General features: G+C 43.3%; 1 protein-coding gene across 2 annotated transcripts in view; it reads left to right on the plus strand.

Moving 5' to 3' along the window:
* The first annotated feature begins 1,521 nt into the window (after positions 1–1,521).
* LOC118311074 (collagen alpha-1(XI) chain-like) overlaps positions 1,522–22,299 on the plus strand; it is an 80,038-nt gene continuing 59,260 nt past the window's right edge. The window contains exons 1-5 of one of the 2 annotated variants that reach the window (XM_047332150.1): positions 1,522–1,912; positions 7,975–8,139; positions 11,088–11,301; positions 12,562–12,724; positions 21,760–21,888. In XM_047332150.1, the coding sequence (XP_047188106.1) occupies positions 1,798–1,912; positions 7,975–8,139; positions 11,088–11,301; positions 12,562–12,724; positions 21,760–21,888 (786 nt within the window). In that variant the 5' untranslated portion in view covers positions 1,522–1,797. The remainder of the gene's footprint in view (positions 1,913–7,974; positions 8,140–11,087; positions 11,302–12,561; positions 12,725–21,759; positions 21,889–22,299) is intronic. The other variant, XM_035634601.2, reaches the window with a different exon arrangement.

The raw sequence follows: 22,299 nt of genomic DNA on the forward strand, positions 1-22,299 counted from the left end.
TTTGTTTCCTCCACCTGCCGGGAGGAGGCGGAGACACCTTGTGCCAAATGCCTGCAACCTTAGCTGCGTTTTAGCATTGTCGCAGGAAAAATTTAGCAAGTAGCACTTAGCGCTGAGCACCTTTGTGCCTAATCACAGCCTCCCAGAGCTTCTAGCATAGCTGTGTACACTTGGTCTGGTTATGTTGATCAATGGCCAGGCTCAGGGAGATCCATCAGCCACCAGACTGGAAGTTATTGCCATTGCACACCCCCCCCGTCAGGTTTCAAAAGGAAATGAGAAACAGCCCTCACTCGGCACAGCAGCTGCCACCGACGTGCTCATGAGCAGGAGCTGCACAGTGGCCAATAGAAAGCTGTGGTTTTAAAAGCTGCAACCAGATGTGTTTTAAGGTTTCAATTAACGCATTTTCAGCAAAAGTCCCAGAGTGAATGATAGGGTTAGCATAATTTGCATGGACCTAATGAACCTGACCACTAGTCCTGTAGACCTTGGAATCTGAAACAACTAATCAAACGCACAAATAGCAGTTGTCCATTTTTAAAAGGAAGTCCAGGCATCTAGCCGCTACATTATTTAAGGAAAACTTAATCCCTGTTACAGTATACATGATTCAAACAATTATTATTGAATCAGCCACAACTGTACAGTGCCGTGCTACATCTGTAGTTCAACAAATTGTGATTATCGGCCATGAGCGTGGATCTACTTTCTATCTCATGAGGAAAAAGCGTAAACATTTGAGCATTTTTTTCCCCAGAAATGCAGTTTGAGCTTGTGACAATGGCGGCCGTCCGCCTTTCATCGGTCCACATGGAAAACCAAATCAGGGCTTAGAATCTATATAGCTTCCACCTGTGCTTCCATTCTCTGTTCCAGTCATCTTTAGCCATTAATTATTTTCAGGCCTCTGGAGTCCATGCTGTCCAAAAAAAAAAAAAAAAAAGTCCACAGGCTCCTTGAGGAAACTCCTAGAATCTGGAAAACATTTCCCTCTGACCACTGAAGCTTTAACGTTAGCCATCAGTCCATGTAGGGGCAATTCGGGGCTCCTTTTGTCACAGGTTTTTCCGGATCCTTCTAAAATGACCGATCCAACTGACCACTTCCTTTGCGTTTGGTGTGACGCAATTAGTTTCATGCCTCGTCTCAGAGCCTTAGCTCATTTCTGTCAGGGGAAAGTTAAAAAAAAAACCAAACAAACAAGTGTTTAGGAGTTCTTCTAGGATTGTCGGTTTCTGGTATCTGTCTGGGATGCGCTGCACCGTGCCCTGCAATTAGGTTTCCCTGGGATGCAGTGATGCAGTGATGCAGTGATGCTGCTGCGCCCTCTTTCAGAGCATCGGGTGTGTGTGTGTGTGTGTGTGTGTGTGTGTGTGGTGGGGGGGGGGGCGGGTCCCGAGGCAACTTTTCCCGACTGGTGATTTGATGAAGGGAGGATTTTCCAGTGTCAGTGTCTCGCCCTCGGTTCATGTTCAGTTTTCGGGGCGTTTGTCCAGCCTCCTCGACGGCGCGTAACTCTCAGGGAACCGAGTGGCTCTGCGCGTTTCTTTTTTTTTTTTCTCCTCTTCTTCCACGAAAGCCCTTTCGCCATCAGTCTGAGAGCTGGGCTTGAGGGGGAGAGGATCTGAAGGGGCCCAGTCTGGCTGTCAGAGGCATCTTTACACTCGCACACATGGCGCTGTAGTATAAAGCACACCTTCACTCGTGGACTGTGGAAGGGACAGCGTTTTCATTTAAAATTTAAAAAAGAGGAAAAGAAAAAGAAGCATCCCCCGTTTTCTGCAGCGCTAAACCATGGAGATGCACAGATGGACCACCAGGTGGAAAACGAAAAGGTGGCTATGGGACTCGACGCTGACCGCCTTGGTTACACTCATTTTCCTTCTACAAGCGGCCCAAGTCCGAGCAGGTAAGAGGCCACAACCACATGTTGCCGCGCACCTCACCTCAGCCACTGTGCCAAACTCCGGCGCGTCCCGGAGCGCACGGGAGCGCACCGCAGGCTGGCGCACAGCCCCGAGGGGTCGCTATGGCGCAGGTGGTCGCCGACGACGAGCTGTCAACTTGTCTTCCACTTATCACCACTGGCTGCTAATCAAACACACCTTTACTCTGTTTTTGTGCACTTATTACACCTCATCCATCACACGTCTATCCAATCTATATATTTATGTTCGAGGCAATTATGACTAATGGATGAAGGTCGTTTAAAAGTTTGATGTCGATTGACTTCACGTGACCGCACGTGTTGCAAGTACATTTAAAAGTAGTTTTGGTCAGCGCGGTCGTGTGTCCACGTTTGGTTGAGAAAATGTGAAGTATGACACATTAAAAGCGTCACGTCGTGGCCAAATCAATCCATCGATGGGGATGTAATATTCATTTTGATCCAAACCTGATGTGATGTGATGCGTCTCTTCGATTTCTCTCCGAGTGCCTAAGTGGGTGAAGTCTGCCTTCCAGGTGTGGTCAGCATCTGGAGGATTGAGGGTTTTTTTCTCCCTTGACACAAATACTAGTGAAATAATATTCAGGGTGTGGAAAAATATAATCAATGAGCAAAGATGGTTGTGCAATTTACACTTTGCTGCCTAATTTCAGAAGCTAGATTGGAACCGGAAAAAAAAGAAAGAAAGAAGTGTGCATTTCCATTCCACTTGATTACTTGGCAGTTGGCCGCTGCTGGAAACCATTAAGGTTTTATGCAGAACTAGAAGCTCAGAGGTAGTTGATTATGGGTTTTTTTTTTTCTCTCCCCCATAACAAAAGTGGAGTATAAGCCTGACAATTGGCACAAGATGTGTTTTCTTACTTCTGCGGGTTGTCTGACTTTCATCAGTCGCACAGTGTCGCTGACAAAAAATAAAGGTTTTGTGGTGAACTTAGGATTCACATGGTGGAATCCTGGGGGGTGAAATTCATATTTTGGCCTGAAGGATCTCCATCTTTCCACATTAGCTGGGCTCCCACTGAGCCCAAGAAGGGGGCGTTGATGGAAAAAAAGAAAATATCTGGAGTATTTTCCCTGCTTTTAAAACACATATGTCTGTCACATCAACTGCTCCTTTTTTATTTTTCCTTTGTCTGCAAAGTCAGAGACACATCCGCCCTTTAATGGGACTTTATCCTGGATACATGTGTGTGTGTGTGTGTGTCAAAGTTGTGTGTCTACTTGGGAGACTGTTACTTTGTAGCATTTGGGGTTTCATCTGAAAAAGGTATGATCCATCTTCAGGAACACTTGCTTGATTGTATTATATGGGGACAAAAATGAAGTCGTCTGAAAAATAAATTTGAATTAGTACAGTCATTGGTGTAATGTATTGCATCCTGTTTAGATATTTCCTGTCTTAAGTCCCGGCCCACTTTTAACATCATCATCTATTGTCTCTGAGTCCTTTGATCCACAGAGAAATCCCTCGGCAGGTTGCAGAGAGCTCCCCAAAGATGAAAAGATCATTAAAGCAAATATCGCAGTGGCACGTCTTGCCCATTGCCCATCTTCTTTTTCATTTTTTTTTTCACTCCGACTGATATTTAAACCGACCATAATTGCACGATGTGCTAGCAAACATTCGCAGGCTTTCCAGTGCGCTCTAATTGCTGCCTATGCTGCCAACTCTCAGTAGATGGCGGTGACACAAAAAAAAAGGGGGGGGGGGGGACCGTCGAGACATCCCAAGATGCTGCTGCACGACCACAGAGCCGCAGAGACATTAAGTCAGAATGTCGCGGATTAAAGCGTTAATCAGAAGTTTATACTTGAACACCAAACTGTGTGTGTGTGTGTGTGTGTGTGTGTGTGTGTGTGTGTGTATGTGTGTGTGTGTGTGAGTGAGAGAGGGTTTAGCCTACACACCTGAAAGTGGTATTTAAATGTGTGCTGGGTGGAATTGCTTTAATTATTTTAACAGGGGTTTTTTCTCCTGCCACTACATGTTTCTCTGCCTCAGAGGAAATCAGTCTCCTTCGCCACGTTAGAAGCTTGTTAACACGGCAGATATTATATCACAAGTCCCCGACAGCCGTCACGGAGATGTGTCATTAAAAAAAATGAAAAAATCAGAGAGACTGACAAATCATCCTGCGACTGCGCTGGCACCTTTAGCACGAGAGAGCTGTCTTCCGTCTCTTGTGGTTTTCATCCGTGTCATTAAGAATAGGGTTTTATGTCTCTTGAAGGGCGGGGGGGGGGGGGGGAGGCTTTATTTCCAGGACGCGTTGAGGGTACAGCATGCTGGCTCAATCTTCTGCACGACTGAAAAGCTTCTTTTTTTTCTCTTTCTTTTTCTTTTTTCAAAGCACTGCCTGCTCATTTGGGCTCTTTAATGGTTTCGGGATATTGCCTGTTTTTCAGGGCTTCTGTGAAGCAATGGTCGCGGAAGGAGCGGGCTTGAAGAGTTGGGGTGCGGGTGGGCAGGTGTGTGTGCTGGAAGGGGGGGGGGTGTTGGGTCGGTCAGTCCAGGCCAATTCAGCACATCTGGAATATATGAGGCTTTGAGGTATGCAGTAATGCAGAAAGACATTCTGAAACTCACAAAGAGACCTTCAGTCCAGGCTTTCTTTCTTTCTTTCCTTTTTTTTTCTTTTTCTTCAAGAACCAGTAGCTCTGTACTCGGGACAATATTCAGAAGAGACGCAGACTATTTTTCTTTTTACGAGGCATTTGGTGCGAGGTTTAAAACTTGGCATTTGCGTTCTCTTCTGTGTGCGACTCAATAGTCAGTCTGCTAGTTTCCTGGACGAAATGAGCGGCGTCTTTCCCCATTTTTTCACTTCTCTCCTCCCTCAGTCGATGAGTTACAGTGGGACTGAGTTGGTCAGAAATCGAAAGAGAAGACATTCTGCTCTGCTTGACTGATGTTTACACCCTCAACGATTTAAATTGATGAACTGTGTCGTCGCGTGACTCGGGTCCTTCCCCTCACTTACAGAGCAGATCTGCGCAACTTCTTCGAAAAGTCGAGACGAAAAACAAAAGAAAACCCAGAGCATGTGCTTGAATCAAACGAGTTCAATTCACCACTAAAGCTGTTATTCTTGTGGACACAGGAGAGGTAGCTACAGGGATGGGGCCTTCTCAGTTTAGTCTCATGTATGTTTAGTTAGGGGGGGGGTGTGGGGAGTGGTGCCAGCGCTATAATGGGTTCAGCATGTGGCCTTGTAGCTCCGCCCATCAGACCCCCCCCCCACCCCCCCTCTCCTGGTCACCACAAGAGAACAGGAACCACACAATCAGCATTTCATGACTTCACGTGCCACATGACGGAAGATGCAAACACGTTTTCACGTCAGATTGATGTGGAGATTCTCAGAGAAGCGCGACTACAGTAACGTGTGGAGGAATGTGTACACCGACTCCGCCTGGGGCTCTACGTCTGACGTGAAGAGGGAGAGAACATATGGTTCTGTCCCGTTGATGGGGAAACATTTTTACAACACTCTTTCTTTATAATCGTGTGGTATTGAATACATCTCTCACCACCAGTCAATACCTCTCTGGTTAGTCTGTCCCTTTGCCAAATATCCTTCCTGGTTCATGCTGTTTAATAGAGCAATATAAGGCTGATGACATTTCCTGCAATGTGGACTTGAAGGAAAGCTTCTGTCTGATCCCCTTTGAATAATTCTCCCACAATGTTTTCTTGCCGGTACCAAACACACAAATCCCAATTTTTTTTTTTCTTTCTTTTCTTTTCGAGGGGGATTTCACATTAAGCCCGTTATCGTCCATTCCTTAAAGGCCTTATCGTCCCCAGCGGTATTTTAAGCAGACATTGTTTATCATTGCTGGACCTTTGAAGAGGACACATCCTGCCTCTTGACTCACTGAAAAATTAAATGAGTAATGTGATGTCTGGACGCGACTGTGCCGGTTTTCTGTGGTTTTAGCTACAAGAAGCTTTTACGTTACGCACCAGTCAGTCTCTTTTTTATTCTCTGCATTTGGACCTCTGTTCCTCTGCTGGCTTTTACTATTCTCTTTTGAGTTGGGTAGAATTCTTTCTGGCCAGTTCTGAGATCCAAATTTTCACTGCGCCAATACATACTACTACATTGAAATGCGGTCTTGAAGTCTTTGTTCTTGCTTCAACATAATACGAGCACAGCAGAACAGAGTTGTTATTACATCTGGGGAATGTCATCAAATTACAAGGCAGTAAATGAGACATTTGCATGTATTTACATTTACTTATTTGTCAGATGTTTTGTTCCAGCACTAAAGATTCACTACAGTTGGAGACCTTAGACAAATATATATATATATATATGTTTTTTTTTAAAAATGGCATTAAATTATCAGCAATTAAATCACCATATTACTTTGAAAGACCTCTCATTGACACAAGCAGTGTCATTCATGACTGCTAAGATAAAGTGAGACTGTAACTTTTAAAAGACATAACAAAAACCTTTTCTCACGAACGAAAAGTTGTATTTCCGTAGCAATAATATGAGCTCTTGCTCAATTCACTGTTTTTTGTCACCTTACTTTAATTGGTCTGGTATGTCTAGTGTGTTATGGAGACTTTTATATTAACCAGTATTTTGAAACTTTAAATATACAGCTGTCTGATTATTATGTCTGATAATTTTATATCTTTTCTCTACTAGTATTACTGTTACGCAACATTTAAGCATTTAAAATGATCCTGTTATTTGAACTTTTGCACAAGGAAGCTGGTGTTCTGCAGAAATTACACACTCACTTTAAAGACATGGGTTTGAAAAGCTGCCTATAAACACCACAGCTATTGCAGACGTGTTATGTGTCTACCCATTGGCTGAAATACTGCCAAGACATTGCACTAAAGAAATTCTGCGCCAGGTTTGAAGTTTTATAGAAAGAGTGACATGATTAGAAAATAATCACCTTTGGCTGAAGTATTATTATTGGGTTTAAAAACATTTTGAATCCCCATTATCTGGGATTAAAAGGTTTATAGCATTTTGTAATGACTAAATTACTTCATTTCAAACTGCCAAATACAGATGATTTGAGAGCCGCACTGTCACAGACAGGCAGAATGAATCAATTTGTCCAAACCTACACTTTTCTTGCCAACAATTCTGTATGTACATTTACTGTTCGATCCACCACTGCACCTATGATGACCTTGAATGAAAGACCAACTCTTATTGTATACCTTTAAGCAAATGCACCATCAGGCAGACAAATTAAATGACACTGTGCTGTACGTCATCGTGTCTGCTTATGCGCTAAGATAAAAACATACACTCTTGGACTTCTTAAATGTCCCTGTAATCAAACTATAACTAATGATGTGCCTCGGGGAACAGGGGAGATTGAGTAGGAGGGAGTGGGTGAACGATGCTCTGAGTGAGAATTAAAAGCTTTAGCAATTCAAGGAGATTTAGACAATTGCAGGAGAGAGATTGAGTACGAAACTGTGTGTGCGGCTGCAAATCTCAGTAGATTCACCCCCGAGTTCCAGGTCCATTGATAGAAAACAGTCGAGTACGGTTAAGAAGCTCGTAAAGCTGCTCCCCTCTGCGTTTTCTTCTTTTATTCCAAAGACCCACTGATCAGCAGCAATGGGTTTTATCATGCCATAGATGCTGTGGCTTTTGGCTGTGGGGGTTAAAGGTGGAGGTGAGGAGGTGGCCAATTATGTATGCTGAGTGGTTCCTTGCACTTTTACTGCTCCTCTGCCAAGGTAGCTCATAAACGAACAACTGGTGGAACTGACAGATTTGGCCCGACAGTCCCCGAACAGGCAAGGGTTGTAATGCGTGTGAATGTTGACTTACCATCAAAATGCCAGGTCCTGTTAGAGTTCCTATTAACTATCGAGATTACTGTAGAGTTACATGCAGCTTTTACAACATATACATATACATTGTTTTGAAAAGCTTTTTACAATCTCATACATCATCTTAATTATGTCACATTTATTAGTATTGCGGTAGTTTGAGTAATCCAATCAATTGTCTGATCCGCCTCCACAGCTGAACCGGTGGACGTACTGAAGGCGCTGGACTTTCACAGCTCTCCCGAAGGAGTTCGGAAAACAGCGGGCTTCTGCACAGCCAGGAGGGGATCCAAACCCGACGTTGCTTACCGAGTGGGAAAACAGGCCCAGATCAGTGCTCCCACCAAGCAGCTCTTCCCAGGTAACTGCTCAACTCACACAGTTCACCAGCTTTCATACCGGTTCTGAACTAGGAGGCTCTGGACGGTAAAGGGTGGATCTCCTAAAAACAAAAAAAGGAATCCAATTATTAGTTTATATGCCAGTTAACTGCACCCAGCATTTACCAGCTCATCTGGGTCTGATTGGATTTACACCAAAGAATGCCAAAGATATAAATAGAAACCTAAGTTTGAATGTTGATGAGTGCAACATTTTCCTGAGGACCACTCGCCTACTGCTGTTCAGGAGATAGTTAGCGTTTTTATTTTATTGGCTTTAACTTCCTGTAAGTGGAGAACTTCAAATAAACACTTTTTATCAGGCATCTGAACTCTATTTGAGTCAAACCTTGTGAAATTAAAGGGTGTCCGACATGGGGGGGATTCTTTTGTAAATGAATGGGTACGTCTTTTGTATGAAACCTTGCTAAAGCAGTTTTTACACATAGGAATGTCACTGCAAAACAACGTACCATGCCTGTAAACAAGACTAAGAGTCTGCAGCCACGCTAGCAGCTCTGTGAAGCTGTAACCGGCAACATCTTTCAGTAGCTTAGCATTTTAGCATGCTGTGCCTAGTAGCACAAAGCATAAGCCACGCTAGCAGCCGTGTGAGGCTGTAACTTGCTCAAATCTACAATGCTTACAATTTTCACTGTCTTAGCTTAGCTTTTCAGCATTGCTATTATTTGCTTATTAACATAAAACTACAGCTATGGCTGATAGGCATATCATTATATTTGAAGGTATGTCTTCTAAACCAAAGTATTGGACACATTGAAATGTCAATCTGAAGGTGACTCAAAAGATCAGAAATTTAGTAAATGAATATTAATGCCGGTACAAATCTTCATGGCAGTCCACCTAGTAGTGGTAGACACATTCTAGTCCAGACAAAAGTCGGGAACTCACCCACCAACTGACTGACAGTGCCACGTCAGACGCGTGGTTAATAATTTTATGCCTGCTCAAGCAAATAATCGTTTGGACGAAAGTATAAGTGATGTTTGAGTTTTTCTGTCTTGTACCATTCAAGGGCACACTGAAAACATATCTATTTCATAATGAAAGCCAAAAAAAAAAAATGATGTCATGAACTTTAATGGTGCCTTTTACTACAAGCACCAGCTAAAACGCTCTGCAGACGTTCAGCAGTTGTTTTTCTAGGTTGCAGTGTCGTTTCTGTAGGTTCCAAAAGCCCTTAGGGGATGAGAGTCCCTGTGCACATGGAGTATGAAATGTCATGTAAACATATGACTCAAATAGAGCAACACCAGATTTTGTTACTTGATATTTTGGGGAAACCCACGATTTAGAACCGCAACTAAATGAGAGGAGTATTTCTTTTGATGCTTTGCGGAGTGATCTTGTCAATAGAATTGTCCATCCTGAACTTTGATTGCTGGCAGCCCCTGGATATGGCGTATTTGTCTGACGCAATGAAATCTAGCTGGGTTTTCATATTGAATGCACATTGCCTGACGCGAGGTCTGGTGCCTGGTTGTTTGCGAGAAATAATGGCATATTTATTTTACTAGGAAAGAGTCCACTCGCAGCAACAAAAAGCCATTTGACTGTATAAGCATTAGGTTAGCTACTTTCTTACACTCAGCATATAATGACCCTCTGCCGTTGTCTGTAGTAAACCATGACACATCTGATAGATGTTAATTAGCTATTTGTCAGCTCACTGTTTTTCCAGTCGCCTTTATCCAATCAGTTACGAAACATGCTGTATTTAAACATGAATACAGTCCATAACAATATATAACAATAACGTCCACATCCCTTGGGGGCCTTTGAGTTCTTTATTGCCGGGCTGAAATGTAGAAAGAGCCCCCCGTTGCTTACTTGCTCAATACTGACTTGGCGAGAAAGTGTATATAAATTTATTATATACAGTACTAAGTGCTGTTAAATAAATGTTCCCATTCTGCGCAGTATCTGTTAGTCCTTTTGAATTTGGCTGGATTTCAAAGAATAAATAAAAGAGCACAAAAGTTTATGGAATTAGAAAGTAGGTCTCTGTGTTTTTTTTGGCTTAGACTGTCAGCACACCTTCCAATTTCATGAATGGAAATTTGAAGAATATAATAACGTTTGAGAGGTGAGGTGTTGGAAGTGTCATGGAAGCAAAGTGTCAAAATGTTCTCAGAATAAATTGATGTTTATTTAATATTTTTTCTCATTGAAGTAGACTGTTATAGTTTTAAACAATATTTGAGTTGTTTTATTTACTTTTCTTTAATGTGGCAACATCCGCACTGGTGATTCTCCTGCCAAGGTCTGTCTCAGCTTCCTTAATGAACACTCCAGGTCCAGTTGTCTAGACGTTTGGGTTTAATGTGAGGAGAGAACGTTAAAGAGCTAATAAACTTGACTTTCTTCAGCCATAACAATACGGTTGGACGTGTAATGACATCAGTAGAAGTAAGGCCACAAGGGGAAGCGGAGTCCGCATGAATATACAGTGCCTTTACATTACATTTGGCTACTATACATTAAATACAGATTACAATCAAATAAGACAGTACAGAGCCCTCCATTCAATGATGCATTGCATCGTAATTTCTTCTATTTCTGCGATTATAAAGTTTAGGGTAGAAGGCAGAATGAAATAGCGTAATTTGATGTTAATAGTTTGACATTTTGGGAAATTTGCCCATTAATTTTCTTGTTGAGTTTAAGAGCAATGCCACTGTGAATGCTAGAATAGCTCTCTTCAGAGGCAATCTGCCTACCCTCAGGCCTAATGCTCACTGATTAAACTTAATTAGAAATACTGTGGTGATACTGGGACATCCCCGTGTGCAGTCGTTGCAGAGCAACGCTGTGAAACCTCTGACAAAAATGTCCACCCATCCCAAATTTTTCTGTTGGTCTTCACTGACATACCAACCTATGTGCCTGCTACTTGTTCCGCCTTCAGGGGGAGTTTTCCCAGAAGATTTCTCCATCCTGTTTACCATCAAGCCCAAGGCTGGCCTCCAGTCCTTCCTGCTGTCCGTGTACAACAAGCAAGGCATCCAGCAGCTCGGCGTGGAGGTGGGCCGTGCCCCCGTCTTCCTGTTCGAGGACCAGCATGGCAAGCCCGCCCCAGAGGACTACCCCTTCTTCCGCTCCATCAACCTTGCTGACGGAAAGTAAGTGACCGACTAGTTCTCAAGAGGCCGGGCTGAGTTTCATGTGGGTGGTACATTTCTGTTCGGATCTTTGCTTTTCTGTGTCCCATTGTGTAACCAGACGAACTCAAGGATTTCCAGCTATGCATGAAAAAAAAGAAGCTTTTTTGAAGCTTGTGTAATTGGCTCAAAAACAAAGCAGCATATGTTGAGGCTCGTCTTGAGCAGTTTATCAAGATTTATGGGTCATATTGTATGCTAAACCAAACCAATCTGCTTAAACTGAGACACAACCTTGAGGATTTATTATCATTATGTTTGCTCAGTCATTAATACCACATGAACAAATCAGACGGTAATGATAATGTAAATAAATTGCTGACACTGAGATTATTAGCAGTGGAATACCAATACACAGTAATGGGCAGGATCTTCACAAATCGCTGTTTAATGATATTTAAACAAATAATTGTTTGAAGTTGCCATCAATCATTTGCACAAATGCGAACAGAAATTCTTTGAAATGATCCCACATGTAGTTGTCTTTCTGGATTAAACCAGTTTTAATACACCATGGAATCATTACTTCAATTGCAATTTTGCAAAATGCATATCTTTGAGTAGTGTGTACTGTAGTTTAGATATTTTGACACAGTGGAAATGTACTTCAAATTTCCAAAGAGCTGCCTCTGTACTTGAGAAGAAACCTTACAAAACCAGGGATTTGTCAAATATCATTATAGTTTTAAACAGATTAGATTCCCTGTATACACAAAGGTGTGGAACCTGTAGACAAAAAATAAACAGTCACACATTTTTGGAAGTAAGCAGTCGGTTAAAGACATCATGAAAGAGATCATGAAAACTGAGAGCAGGGAGAAACCGCCAACTTGGCTCAGTTTTGAAGGCAAAAGACAATCTGCCTACCAAAACCACCAAAGATCAAAACAAACACTATCTGTGAGGTAAGACGAAAATGACAATGTGTTTTTACAGGTTTAACTTTCATGACAAACAACAGTTCAGTATCCATCCAAAACATAGCTGTTTTTCTCTTCTTCCAGTCTTTAACATTAGGCTAAAGTAGGCCAATCAGATACTGGATTTACCTTTATATTTAGCGACTTTAGCACATTACCAAAATGTTAATCTATTATTCGGCAACTATCATACCTCTAACCATAGACAGAGGCCGTTTTCTTGAAAGGATAAAAAGCACAGGAACATTCTGATCACACGTCTGACCACCCATTCATTCTTTGTTGCGCCCCTGCTGCACAGATGGCATCGCGTTGCTATCAGCGTGGAGAAGAAGAGTGTCACCATCATTGTGGACTGTAAGAAGAAGGTGACCAGGCCCCTCGGCAGAAGCGACCAGGCCGTCATCAACACAGAGGGCATTACTGTCTTTGGCACCAGGATCCTGGATGAGGAGGTCTTTGAGGTAAGGCAGCCATATTTAATCCCTACTCACCTGGATTAAGGGTGGTTGAGGAGAAAGGTTTGACATTTTGGGAAATACTCGTATTTGCTTTTTTGCTGAGATTTAGGGGAGGGGATGGATACCACTGTCTAAGTACTGACCTGGAACAAGGAGACTACTAATTTATGCTAAGAAAAAGTGTCAGTGCACTAGTTTCAGAGAGATTACAGCATGAAATAAGCAAATAGAGCTTATTTCCTAAAATGTTGCACTATTTCCGTACTGCTTCACTAGGCTGCATCAGCACAATTCACCTCTGATACTGAATTCTGTAGTAAAGGACTGCTTCAAGATTTCTCCATCGTTCACACAGGAGTGTCTTTCACAAATATAATGCAGACATTCACTACTAGATAGAAGTGATTATGTTTTGTGGGGGGGACTTTGGAAACTTACCAACATGCAGGCGGTTTCTCCATTCTGGCTGAGTATGGACATAATTGGAAGCATATTGTGAATCTTAACTTTCAATGAATCTCATTGACTATTGTGAAAAAAGAAAGCAATTTCAGTGTCTAATACTTTGAGTCCACATGCTTTTGAACTGACAATTTATTTGTCTTTCATTAACTTGTGCATACGGTAAATACAGAAATGTATTGGCCAGTCAACAATATTGGCTTTGTGCACTTGGCATGAGCCATGGGCAGTGTCTGTGGAAAGGCTGTTTGCACATTGTGCTGTTGAAAGTGCGTTTCTCATTTTCTCTTGACACTGGTTTGACTAAAATTAAAGAAAGACTGAGTCCCAATACGCGTTGGTTGTTAATATTGGACAGTGTGCTGCGTAGGATGCATGACTTTTGCTGCTATTTGCGAACTTGCTGTTTAAGCATAATTCCCTTTAATAGCTGTGAAATGAGAATAAGAGTTCACAATATGGTTGCTGAGGTGGAGATTATTAAAAATGGAGGCCCGAGTTAACCAGGTTTAGCGCAGGTAGCTTTGAGCTGGGTGGAAAATGTGAGCTGAATGCTCGCTCAGAAGACAATGGCCCGTCTTTGATGTCTGCATGTGGAATGCCTGCTAAGTAGAACAGCCTGCAAATTGTTTGCCTCCAGGTTAGAGATATCTTTCCACAGAGGATCCGCTCGAAAACTGGGGGCCGCTCTTCTATACCGACGGTCTGAATGTGATCTAGTGGAGTCGGTGTGATTTTTGTAAGGAGCACCACCGTAACAAATTGTTTTTTATAACACCAATAACAATAAAAACTGTAAGAGTGAAAGCCTCATTGATTAGAGTTGAGATTGTAAATTAGGGTAGATAAGAGTTGAGTGGAAAGGATGAAATTAGCCTCACACATTCACTAAGCCTTTGTGTTTTTAATGCTGATTTGAGACCAGCCATTATGTGAGTGCCCTTCTTAAAAACACATATTACACTAAATGGTGTTGAATTACAGAGTCATTTGTTTTGTTCTCATTTTGAACCTGGCGAAGAAAAATGAGTCCGTCTTATTCCAAGAGTTGAGGCCTTTTGCACATTGCAAGGTGGTTTTAATCTGTGTATCACACAATAGCAATGCTGCCGTGACCCAGCTACAAAGGCAAATCTAAAACACTGATTATTTCCACTTCGAGTCAAATGATCTCATTTTTGATGATTTCGAACTGACTACTTGTAGGCAAACGGAACTGTTAGTGGGAAAACATATATTACTGGCTACAATTGTGTTGGTTGATTGTTGAATATTCCTGTACATTAAAAGAGGTTTGTTAAATAGATGTAATCCATGTGTTTAGTTTGGGATGAAACTTTGGCATCGACTCTACAGCTGTTTTTCACTCTTACCTTGGCCACAACAAAAACCTTTCCTAACCAAATTCATCTCGAAACTTAACCCCAACAAACCTTTTTTCAAGTGTTCATCCGTCCCAGAATATTTTCCCCATCTTGTCTCCCGCCGCGTTGACAAATACGAGAATTGACCTGGGACTTTGCAGATAAAGGAACTGTGATTAAGGTAAAGGAGCTTCACATGTTTTGGAGCATTCCCCTGCTTTAATTACTGAGGTCCGCTGGGCTTTTTCACCATTGGCACTGCTGCGATGTGAGCTGTGCGCACATGGCCACCTTACTGCAGCAGATCGCATAAGCAGGTGTCAAAGCTGGAAGCACAAGAGTGAAGTCGAAGGGAAAAAATGATCAGTGTGTGCTTAGTCTCGGGCTCAGATTGCACAGCTGTTTAAAAGATATATGCTCACTGACCACATGCCCCCCCCCCCCTTTCCTCGCTTTCTCTTCCTTGCAATAAAAGCCACAAGATATTTGGAGTGAAGTCATTCCCCCCCAATCTTAATTTTTATGCAAATCCATTCTTTAGACTTAAAGAGACTGATTGGGATTGTTTGTCTGGGGGGGAGGGAGGGAGCGAGACCAAGATCGTTTGTTTATACGTCTGTCATTACTACATCGCGGATTGTTCCAAATTGCTGTCCCTCCAGCAGGACGAGTCTTTGGCAGATGGATCTGACACGGCTCCGATGGGCTCCACGCCTGAAAGTGAATCATTGTTTATGGTCGAGTTGGCAGGAAGAGAAACGCTCTGGCTGTCCCTCATCTGCCTCAGACACTTTTCACCCTCCTGGTCCCGTCACAAAAGGTTTTGGTTAGGGTTGTGTAATAGTACTGTAATAATGAATCAGTGTTTGAATGTGTTCTGAGCATAAGTGATACTTTCAGCACGTATTTAAATCAACGAACAGAAGATGATAAAGTATCACAGTTCTTTATCTTTACTATACTTAGTGTGTCTAATTGTCCCTGTATCTGACCTTGTCCCACGTGCTGTGACCCGACTAACTGGTCTCAGCACAGCCTGGGTGTAGTAGACCCAAGTTGCTTCTTAACAAAACTTTTGCGGTGGAAAAGAGCAGAGCGAGGAAAAGCAGATGGAGAGAGAATGAGAGAGAAGTAAAGAAAGGACAGGCAGATGGTTCAAACAGTTCAACAGTTTTGTGAGCTACTGGCAGGCGAAATGTTTTAATATTTGAAGGGTGCAAGACATTTGTATGCCCCCAAAGCTTGAAGAGAAACCCTATCCCTGCACTGACCACAAAGGCTGCATTTGAGAAAATGCTGGGAGAAATCTGGAGAGTGTTATGAATTTTTCCTCCTCTCTGCCTCTTGGTTAATTGTTGTCCTTGTACAGTTTTGAAATTCCATCCGTCTATTTGTTCTGTCAAGATGTGTTCCCCTCCCAGAGTTTGGAAAGGCAGCATTTGTGTCAAGTTTGTGCAGAGGTAGGCATAAGAAATCAAAATAAAGGAAATACAGAAGTAAGTCGTGGTTACAAAAGATGTTCTAAGTTTGTACAATATACATTTTAAACCGCCGGAAAAGCCAATTCTGCATCACTTGCGCCGGGCGACGCAAATGGCTTGACGCAAAAGAAGAACAGGCGACATGCGAATATCCGCCCGTTCTGTTTTGGGATGCAGGCGTCAGCGACATCGGGAGACCCTCAACACTAACTTGCTTTCGCGATATTACTTCAATGCAGAATTTCGCTCGAGTACAAATATTTGTGAGTGTAATTGAATTACGTGTTTTTCGCGTCTTTTGCGATGCGTCAGATTCATCGGGGGAAACCACCCGCACCTTCACCCTTTAAGCCCCAAAGCACGTTTGGATGTTTCCTCCTAAATAACAACGCGTCCGTCAAATATACGTTGATCATACGAACTTTTAATTGCCGTCTTTTTTTTTGGTCTCCAGCCCCTGCGTGTTTGCATTTGCGTTTCACTGGGTCAGGCTGGAAAATACTTTGGGCATATTTCCAAGTGCGTGTTCATATCCCCCGAACTGTTCGTGCAGGCAGTGACCTGCTGCACGCGGCCACAGACAATAACCTCTCAAACATCTAACTACGTACTCGTACGTCGTTCTGTAAGCATTCGGGAAAACTTTGGATTGTTTCTGCATAAGATATAATAAGGCTGCAAAGTTAGAACTAATAGTCAAGAATATATTCAATTTGCAATACAAAACATAGAACAGCAGTAAATCCAGATTTTGAAGAAGCTGAAACTGGAGAATGTTTGGTATTTTGGCTTGGGGGAAAGAAAAGAAATTGGAGGCATTGGCCACATCCAAGTCTAAGTAATTGCAGCTGTAAAATTCTGACATTAACTCATACTGTACAAATAGCTTTGCATTACTGTTAAGATTAAGAGATTGCTGCTTTCCCTGGTTTTGACACGTCCACTTTAGGCGCAGATATGGAATAATCCTGAGGGGAATGAAATAATGCCTTGACTTTCTGCCAAATGCAAACGTATGGCTGCATTCGTTTTAAACCTCCAAGGCAGCACTCGGTCCTAGGGTTTCTTATTACTCAAAGTAGTCACAGAAGTGCAATGCAAGTTGAGGATAGTTAAAGGATATCATGTTAGAAGAACTGTGCTTGAAGTAGGATGAGTATGGTCGGGCTTTCGCGAACCCTGACAGGATGAGGAAGGATTAAATCGCGGCAAAAGGCCAACAGGCCCTGGACAATCTGTTCAGAAATTGACACTTCGATCTTGACAGATTTTCTACATCAAGCGGGGCCTTAATTTTGTAGATTCAAACGCAGACCACGTTATTGTTTATGCCTCTGAATTTGTTTAACAAATGCAGCATGAGAAAACCCCCTTCTGCCTCCTTCCGCCTCTGATCCGGCGCCAGCGGGAGCTATCTGTATTTGATCAAAGTTGCGTCTTAATCTTGGAGTCCGATCTTGTGCTTGCGGATGAGGTCATGTGTGCTCATAATCAGTTGTCAGCTCCTCGTCCGATGACTCTCCCCGCACCTCTATCCCGCCGGGTAGCTGTCAGATGCTGGTATTTCACATCCCGCTGACAACACAGTGCCAAGGACGGATTTCAAAGTCTGCTGCGAGTCTTGTAACGACCCCCACTCTTACTGTAGGTGATCCTCCATCTGCCAGTTATTTTCCTTAAGTGACTTCTGGTCCTTGCGGGTGTGGGATGTGAATGGGGAGGGATATTCTCCACAGCAGATGTCAGGGCCACCAGACCCCGGGGGGGGGGGGGGGGGGGGGGGGGGGGGGGGGGGGGGGGGGGGGGGGGACGACTGTGGTGTCTGTGCGCTGTTTTCGATCTCTCGGAATCAGATGTGAAACGTTAGCGCTTGAAGAAAAACAAGTGGTGTGTTTATTTCTTGCACCCTTGTGTTAATCTTGTCTTGTGGTCTCTAAAAAAGCAACCCTTAAAGTCTTAGATTGGTTCATCTACGGTTCGAAATGTCGATGGAAGGATGGTTCCAGTGTCCTGGCTTTTCTTTGATCAGTCAGATCGAGCCTTTCAAGTACTTTTTCCTCTCCTCCATCAAATGCTTGTCGCTACAGTTTGAGATGAAGGTTAACATGTGTTGAGGCGTGCTGTATATGCACACACACACACACACACACACACACATTGTACACAGACCCATTAATGGATCGATTGTAGTGTAGCCTAGACAGATGATTTATCCTGCCGCGTCCGTGCCAGCTCTGAGCAGAGCCGGGGCACTGCAGTAGATCATCGCTGGAATCCCGAGCAGGAATCTCAACAGATGCCAGGGAGATGTGCAGTGCAATCCAGACAATAACATCAACATAAGTATGGCGATGCCGACGAGGAAGACGGCGGGTAGAAAGAGAGCGACGGCGGACAACTAGGCAGAAGTTAATCGGGGAGTATGGGAGTGATTGACTCTCTGACTGGCTTCATGAATGGGCCAAGTGTGTGTGGTCTCTTGACAAACCCTGGATGACGGGTTTTGGGCTCCCCTGTGTGTTTTCCTGTTTTCAGTGATTACAGTGTTGTTTCATACACTTTGTTTTGTCAATGAACACACACACACACACACAAATGAAGCTAAAAATGAATTATAGAGAGAAAGAATGACAGTGAGTAAGTCACAGTCCAAGGACACAGGAAGACACAGAAGAAAAAAAAGAACCAAACCATTTGTTGCCAAATGAAGCGTGTCCTCCTTTTCAACGGCCCCTCTCGGCTTTGACTCTGGATCCCTTTGTGATGAATTATATAAAAAGAGCATACAGTATGGTGTGGCTGTGGCTTGAGACCTTCTGTTTGTCATTGTAGTTTTTCTTCATTCTAGTAGAGGTTCACAAGGTGCAGGGTGAACTCTTGTGAGCACGATATCCCCCCCCCTTTTTCAACGAGTGTAAGCTCAATAAGCACAAATCTCTCTTGCCGCAGAAACGCCCTGGTCCACACTCGGTTGCACACATTCACACCTGGAAGCTGACCAGTGCAGCCCCAGTTCGCCTTGCTCCAGGGAGGTCACATGCTGCCCACTTATTTTAATTAGGGGGCTGTGGAGGTGGATTCAGGGGAAAGAAAGAAAAACCATCACTAAATGGTACTTTCTCCGCAGGCGTTTAAAATTAGCTTTTATTTTTAGGGCTTCTTGCAAATCCTACTCCCCCTGTAGCTACGAACCTGACACAGACAAGGGTTGAGATGTCCAGATTGTGGGTGTCAGTGTTTGAAACACGTGTCCAATTTTAACGCATTTTATTAAGACCCGTGCAGGAATGTTTTGTTTTTTTTCTTCTGTAATGAGACGTAGCTAAGTATTACTCCCATTATCCTGTTAACTGCAGAGATTTCGTACCTCTAGACTGGTGGATGGCAGATGACCTCCACACAGGATGTACTGTGTTGAATCTGTTTTGATTTGTGTTTTCCTGCGAGAAGGCGGATCTGCAAGTCATTGATAACCGATATATAGCGTTAATGCCAAACCAGCAGGTGGGATAAAAGTTACTGAGCACCCACCGATTATTCCATACTGCATGTAAAATTTAATAGTTCTATAAATAGTTGTTTGGGTTGTCCAATACCCTGTTGAGATTTAGCGGCCGCATACGATGGGAGGATTGGGCCATGAATGTCTAATGCCTTCCAGAGGCCTAAGCTTGTGCAGATGTTGCCTCCTGTAATTTAATGCAATCTGCATGTATGGGCTTCCTCTTCAGAGGCCACCCTGATCGTGGCCTCCTTTCACCTCTGCGCGGCGCTTTGGTCATTTTCCCCATTTCTTCGTCCTCTTAGCTACTTACTCCAGGTGAAGCTGGAGTAAGTAGGTCAGCTGAGGCGGCCATGTGGTTGACGGGTATAGATAACATTCCCTACATCAGTGACATAGCAGTTCCAGGTTTAGAAATTCCTCCGGAGACAATCATGGAAAAAGAGCCTTTGGCCGATCCAAGGGTTGTGAGCGGGGATCTAATTTCCTTTTCCAAAAGCTCATGAAAAACAGACGGCCTAAGATAAGTACAGACATTGGTTATTTATCTGCTGTGTAGTGGACTTGCCGTCCCTAATGGCTGGAGTGAGGGGGCCCGTACAATAGTTCTTTCCTAAAGCTTACAGACCGTTCTAAAGCCTTGGGTTATAAGACACTACTGCCTCTGGTACTGTACAACATCTGCCTTGTTGTTTAATTGTCACATTTAATTGTCACCACGTTGGTGCGAAGCTGGGGCAATCAGGAATCTGTAAATACTTCATGGAAATCAACATTTGGTTTTGATTTGTAATCATGAAAGAAGCAAGAAATGGACAGTGTGAGTGGTGCCTGGAGAAGGGCCTTCTGATTGTGAGTTATTTTGGGCGTAAAATAAAGGAGTAAAAGTCACGTTCACTTTTTTGGTGTCTGACAGTTGGAGCACCTCCAAGGCTCGGATGTGCATTCAAAAGGCTGACAGTCGAACTATTAGTACAAGCAATTAGCAAACTGTGTCGTACAATGTGTGTTTATTTGAATACATCGTCAAAAGTACGAGCCTGTGTACAGAACTGTGTACTTGACTAACTGATTCTGAACTAATTTTGGATGGATTTGATAGCTGTGTGGTCTGTTTTACCCTGATTCATGCTTCTGGCTAGTAGGGTTGGGAACCGTTCCCATTTAAACCGATACAGAACTAGTACTCGACCTCGAATTCACTGACCTATCGGTACCTTCTTTTTTTCACTACTGACCAATACCAAAATCAGATGGTTTCATGAGGTTTCATTCTAAGGTTTTAGACATACAACAACAAAAAAATATCTCACGTTCTGTTTCAGCATACTAAAGCACGTTGGTAAGTGAGAGTGTTGGACAATGCAACTGAAGATGCCGAGCTAACGTCAACCTAGAAAGTGAAAAAAATGAAGTCACCTCCAACAACAACTTCACTCAAACTATGGAATTAATTACGAGAAGATGGTGAAGAAGTTGTCGATGCCTCACTTAATGTTTCACCGTCCATGTAGGGGTTCAGCTTCTTCGGCGCTGGCTGCAGGCTAATGGGCGTTATCACTTTGGCTGCAATGTGTTTCCTCAGGTTAGATGTGTTGCCCTGGCCAGCGTTGCATTTTTGCCTCACAGATACTGCAGTGAGCATTGTCTGACTCTGCAGGAACTTTTTGAAAAGGTTTAACCATACTTGCTTACTTACTTACACTTAGTGTGTAGTCAGGTTAGTCTCTAATTCAGCTTTCAGGTGCATTATTTACACCCATTGATCTGGAGTGTGGACTCACATAGGTATTGTTCTCTGTCTTTGTAGACTTTGCACCGTTTTATGATTCACCGTGAGTGAATCGGTAGAGACGTCATTCGGTTTAGTGCCGTTAAAGTACTGAGTTCTGTACCCACTGAGCTCGTCCTCCATAGCAGCAGTGGCTGAAGCTCCTGGGTATTGGAGCCCTTTTCCAAACCAAACTGGAAAAACTTGAAATAAATTAAAACTGATGGCCATAACATACTCATGTAGCATTGTAAATCACCACGCAGACTCCCCGTTTTTTATGTTACATGTTGTATTTTATGTTGCGCAACACTGAGGATGAAAGAAAAACACCTCTGACACGGGAATTTGCAGTGGAGATAAAACACTTTCCAGTCCATGACTCCACAGTGCGTGAAATTTGTTGACGTAGATTCTGCTGACTTGCTGATTTTCCATTCCTTCTTTTATTCTTCCAGGGTGACATCCAGCAGCTTCTGATTGTGGCAGACCCCAGGGCAGCCTTTGACTACTGTGAACACTACAGCCCTGACTGTGAAACCCCCAACCACCACGACACCCCACAGGCTCAGGAACCTGAGGAAGAGGTCTGTATCTGGAGGGGAGGGGGGGCATAAGTCATCCCAGGCGGGATGGATTTAGGAGGTAGCGATCCAGAGGGATGAGTGATTTCCAGTGGGAACGGGGAAGAAAGGGCTGGGAGTAGGAGGGAGGAGGGAGGATTTTAGAGAGAGTTGGATTCAGAGAGGGAGGGAGGGAGGGAGGGAGGGAGGAATAGTTGTAGTGAGGGAAGGAGAGAGGGAGAGTTGATGAGTGCTGGAGTTTGAGTTTTAGTTGCGGTGATAACAAGAATTTGGGAAAAAGAACTTCATGCTTGGGTATGTCAGTAAGAGTTAGCAAGCAAAATGTGAAGTAAGACAATGAAATACAAGGCGTGGATAGGTGAAACTGCTACTGTGCATTTCTTTTCATTTTTAAAGAGGACGGTCTCTCTGTCA

Source organism: Scophthalmus maximus, chromosome 5, assembly GCF_022379125.1.
Source record: "Scophthalmus maximus strain ysfricsl-2021 chromosome 5, ASM2237912v1, whole genome shotgun sequence".
NCBI lineage: Eukaryota > Metazoa > Chordata > Actinopteri > Pleuronectiformes > Scophthalmidae > Scophthalmus > Scophthalmus maximus.